General features: G+C 38.8%; 1 protein-coding gene across 1 annotated transcript; it reads left to right on the forward strand.

Annotated features, from left to right (window-relative positions):
• The first annotated feature begins 1,668 nt into the window (after positions 1-1,668).
• On the forward strand, positions 1,669-3,587 carry hoxb1a (homeobox B1a). The gene is made up of 2 exons (XM_080213467.1): positions 1,669-2,260; positions 3,016-3,587. The coding sequence occupies exons 1-2, from the start codon at positions 1,669-1,671 to the stop codon at positions 3,357-3,359; spliced, it is 936 nt and encodes a 311-aa protein (XP_080069593.1). The 3' UTR covers positions 3,360-3,587.
• The last annotated feature ends 1,822 nt before the right edge of the window (positions 3,588-5,409 follow it).

Below are 5,409 nucleotides of genomic sequence, written 5' to 3' on the forward strand. Positions count from 1 at the left end.
TATGTGATAACCCAGAATGTAAAGGGAAAACCATCTTATTATGTCAAACATATTAAACGTGCTTAAATGTTGAGATAATAGTACATTTCCTGACAGCTAACGAAACTCGACTGTGAAGGACATTGTTCGAGATGCTTTCAATTCCTCCAAAATATGAATGATCACTATTCACTTTGTCAGGCTATTCTGCCACTTTTAGTTGACTTGAGTTTGCTGACTTAGGTAAGATGCATTTCAAAACTTTAGACGAGGAAATATTTATGATCCACTGAATAACGTCCCCTCCCCCTCTCCCCTCTCGTGTACAATCGTCAAAACTTCAGTCCTGGTGCTGGGAAGTAATGTATGGCACCCACTGAGAAAGTAGATGACTGATTTCTCCCGTAATGCTGTCAGCACTGCATCTATTACAGATACCCATAAACGTTATAGTAAGACTAAGGATATAAAAGATAAATGCCTCAATTTTTTTTGCAAAAATGTTTTTAAATAAAAAAGCATATAGTCTACTTAACTTATTTTCTTGAAGATACATTATTGATGATTTGACTGGATGCATTACTCCGCAAAGCGATCACTTCCATGGCGTCGTAATAAGCCTTTTAAATATACATTATTTTTGGCTCAACTCTCAAATTATGGGGAATATTCTGTCGGATTGACATTGTATTTTTAATGTTTTGCATTTCATTGAATTCCCTATACAGTTTCACTAAAGGAATAGAAATGACAACATGAATATGTTTTATTACAATACACTTCTAAATTTAACCCATGGTTTTATGACTCTATAGCAGATCCCAACGAATTACAAAACTGGGATATAAAAAACGGTAATTAAGCAACATACAATTCTAACAGGGTAATACTCATCTATATTACATTGGTTATGAGACCTTTTATCAGACATCCCATGAGGAACATTACATTTCCAAAAATCATATGGACATCTCATAGCTTTTAATCCAATACAGCAATCGCCAAAAGATCATCGCAATTTATTTCAACCGGACGCTTTATTTTATAACTCCTCCTCACCACATGTTTTCTGTATTTGGGCACTGACGTTTGATTAATTTCCATGTAGTCTAGACTTTTACAAACGAAGTTAAGCGAGATGCTATGCACCTTTTATCGCGATTCTCTTTCAAATAAAAACTGTTCTAATCGACAAGAACGCAAAGGTTTTTCTCTTATTATTTGTATTATTCAAGTAAAACATTGAAATATATATATTATATGACCTACTTGAGCTCTGCCGTGCTCCTGTAAGATATTATGCCCAAGTTGTAGGCAGCTGTAGTTCTTGCTTTGACTAAATCTTTTTAACACTTTAAAGACAATCTTGAATAATTCCAACTTTCTCTCCACCTCCCCCCCCTTATTGAAGACCGATTTGACGTTTAAGTGTTGCTATCAGATTGATGCGGATAACTTTGATTGAAAGCTTTTGTGATGTAAATGTCACCGCGGTGATGGATCACCTCATACAGTTCACTAACATCAGGAGGTCCCTTGCCATTGGTAACTCGGGGTCACGTGAATGTCTTCTTGACTGATATCGTTTGATTGCCAGCGAGCCATGGAGGAAGTTGACTGGGTGACATAGTGCTTGGGGTTTCAGGGGCAGGGAGAATCCCGAACAGGTTGACCGTCCATCACTGGCAGATGGACAATACCAGGATGAACTCCTTCTTAGAGTACGCAATTTGTAATCGTGGGACGAGCGCCTACTCATCCAAGGGTTACCACCATTCAGAACAAGGGATAACAGCTTTCGCTCCTTGTGCAGGTAACGTTGACAATTACAATGGTGATGGACGATTCTTAGTAGGAGGAAACGCGCACAATACACTCCAGCATCAGCACCAGCCAGCCAGTTATTCGCATCATTCCAGTCTGGGGAACCCATGCGCCAGTTCAGGTCCCAACAACTCTACGACCCAAACTTGCAATCCGGTTTACAATCACCATTACTTTTTCAACCAAGATTCGGATGGGGCATACTTCCAAAGCTCGGGGTACACTGGCAATATTGCATCCACTGTCAATCCGCTTTCAGAAGGTTATTGTGGAGTCACAGGGCTGGGCCAGTATCAGCATTCCTACGGCCAAGAGCAACAGGGTTTGGCGTATGGGATTTATGCTAATCTGTCTCCATCTCAAGAAGGGGAAAAGGAACCTTCCTGCACCTCTGATTCATCCTCAACGGGCCAGACGTTTGACTGGATGAAAGTGAAAAGAAACCCTCCTAAAACAGGTTAGTATGAGACATGTTTGAATCATTTCCACCCTGAGTCAAATAAAAACTGGCGAAAATTCAATTCAAACACTTCCCAACTTTTACAATTTAATTCTTCCAAATTGTAAAATAACTCTGACGTTAGCACGTTTTTGCTTCCAAAAGCGTCTGCAGTGAATGAAAAATACTTTGCCCTCTATGTGAACTTTGCAAAATAAGACCTACAATATTCGAATGGGTTTTGCAATCACCCATTTGCTGGCGCCCCTCCCCCTCCCCGCAATCAATTGGAGTAAATAAGAGATGAATGTTCGGTTGATTCTGAATTTATGAAACTGACCTGAAAATGACAGACTGCTTCTTGTGGAAAATGGGACTGAAGCTTTAAATGTGATGTGCAAGGGTCTGTCCGTGTAACCCCATTCGCTGTAACTTCACATCTGTATACAAGTTGCTCATTTGTTATTTAAGATGCATCTTTCTGAAAATAAGTTGACCCAATATGTATTTGAAAAACTCAAGAGGAGGGAGCAAGTGTTTCGCGTTGAATTTTCAATGACTTAATTAAGGTTTATTGTTATGTCTTAGAATCATGTCGTTCAACGAGATGGTTTGGATTCAGCCTAAAAGCCTCGTCTTGTATTTTATCTCTTGCTTCTATCAAGTTCCGGAACACTAAGTGCTGAAGTTGTTGGTTAATGCTGGCGGGTGGGGGAGGGGTGCTTGTTCATGTCGGGTCGATCTAATTGTATTCCTTTTCGTTTTTTTTGCAGCCAGAATTGCTGATTATGGGTTAGGTGGCCAGACCAATACAATGCGCACCAATTTCACCACGAAGCAATTAACAGAGTTGGAGAAAGAATTCCATTTTAACAAGTATCTCACCCGCGCCAGGAGAGTGGAGATAGCGGCCACGCTGGAGCTGAATGAAACCCAAGTAAAAATCTGGTTCCAGAACCGTAGAATGAAGCAGAAGAAGCGGGAAAAAGAGGGATTTGCCCCCCACTTGGCGGTTAACACTGCAAAGGAAACTGGGGACGGATCGGACAAGTCATCAACTACCTCTCCATCCACATCACCCAGATCGTCGACATCAGAGAACATCCAGACCTCTTAACTCAGGCTATCAAAAATAACAGTACCTTTTTATATAAAAAGGGGATAATATGACTTCAATTTCTTTCATTACAATTTACTAATGTCATTTGCCCTTCTTTATTGTGCTATACTCAGGGAAATTACCAAAAAAAAGCATTGCACTTTTCCCATGTTTACAATGGCAGAATTCCATCCCACATTTTGATACCGATGATTGTAATACTGTACATCATATTGCGATTTGACATCCCGCCTTAAGTTATTGGTAACTTTTCAGGGAGTCTGATTTCACACAGCCTTGCTGTCTATGCATAGGTGTAGATCTCACTCTATTTTATATTTAAGAAACGTGATTTCAGACGGAATTGTTTGTATATATAGGAAATTGAGAAAAAAACATACCGTCATTCTGCAGTGTGGAGTGTGTTTTATGAAATCTGTGGTACTTTTGATTGCACTACTAATACTGTAACAGGGTTATCGATTAAAAAGATACATGTTAGGCTTAGAAAAGAGATGAAGATTTGAAAAAATTGAGTGGAAAGTGTAGCAGACGCGTATTAAATGTTAACAGACAAATACTAATCTCGTTTCTTCACTTTTCTGGCATTTTATATTGTTTCTATTGAGTTATCGAAGTTTGTTTGTCCCTAAACCAGAAACTGTTACAACCAAACCAAACGTTTCCAGAAAAAAAATAATAATTCAGAAAATGTTTGACTTCTCAGTTTTTAAGAGTGGGAGCAGGTATTTGATGGTATCGATAGTGAAGAATTTTGGAGTGAATCCGCTCTGATGCCAAATGTGTTGTAATGTGAGAATATGCACCCACAAAGATTTCCTCTGGCCTTTGATGGTCGAGAGTACGATTTCACTCGGAAAGGCGACAGCAGCACATTTTCAGAAAGTATCATCGCCCATGTCACGAGACATGGCGACCGCAGTAATTCTACCTCAGGTGATCATGCTGTCTGTCATTCAGCTGTTTTACTGAGTTTTATCAGTTTAGGTTTCTCAACCTGTTTAACAGCCCTTCCAACATGCTTACCTCGTTCAAATTACAACCCTAGTGTTCAGCTACCTCATTCCAATAAAAATCAATTTACTTATTATAACACAATTTGCTTCCTGACTGTTTTCATTCCTGTTGTCTGTCTTTCTTCAAATAATACAAGTTATATAAGATGGGAGGCTCAATGATGGAGCTTTAATATCAAAGATAATACAATGATCTTGAGCTGTATTTTGTTCCTTGTGGTTATTACACTTTGACCACAAAATATTCCAATTTATAGTCAATAATCTGTCTTCTAGTGGTCCTTAAGTAAAACAACACACAAAACAAGATCACTGAATGGCTGCTATTTGGGACATTGAAGTTGTCCTTCTGATGAAAAAATACAAGAACTTTAAGAAATGCAAATAAGATCAACAGCTCAAAACAACAGCCAGTGACTGCAAATATGGGTAATTTCAGGAAATATTTAATCCAATGTACTCGGCACTGCTGGAATCTCAAACGAAGCAGTCACTTCTTGTAGGTTGAATATCGTTCGTGAACGACATTAAACAAACACGAGCGACAGCCTCTTTAAAAGAAATGCATAGGCAAAGCGAGGAATGCAAGAGCAAACTCCGGATGTACGAGTGACCTTTTTACCTCCAAACGCCTCTGGGATTAACAAACAAGTCAACAAAAGTAGCCTGAAGATTACACCATTGTTCATCTCAGGCGGAGAACTCTAACTTTTTACATGTATATCTACATTATACATAACAGAGAGAGAGAATGAAGAGACTGGCAAAATTCAGAGTAAACTGAGGGGTACAAATAATACAATAAAACTGGACTGATGGCTTCAAAAGTCAACATCCGGGAAAGATTGAAATTTATTTTCCCTATTGGTAGATTTACATGCCGGTTGGTTCTTGTGGCATAAATCTAGGTGGAAAATGTGGTCACATCTAAAAAAAAACCATTATTCCATAATAGCCTCTGCCTAAATATTGTGTGGTGACTGGAATAGGCCAGATTCATTTATCGAATTTAAAACAATGCAATAATGCGT

The sequence above is a fragment of the Carcharhinus amblyrhynchos genome, chromosome 27, assembly GCF_965287045.1.
Source record: "Carcharhinus amblyrhynchos chromosome 27, sCarAmb.v2.hapA, whole genome shotgun sequence".
In the NCBI taxonomy this organism is placed as follows: Eukaryota; Metazoa; Chordata; class Chondrichthyes; order Carcharhiniformes; family Carcharhinidae; genus Carcharhinus; species Carcharhinus amblyrhynchos.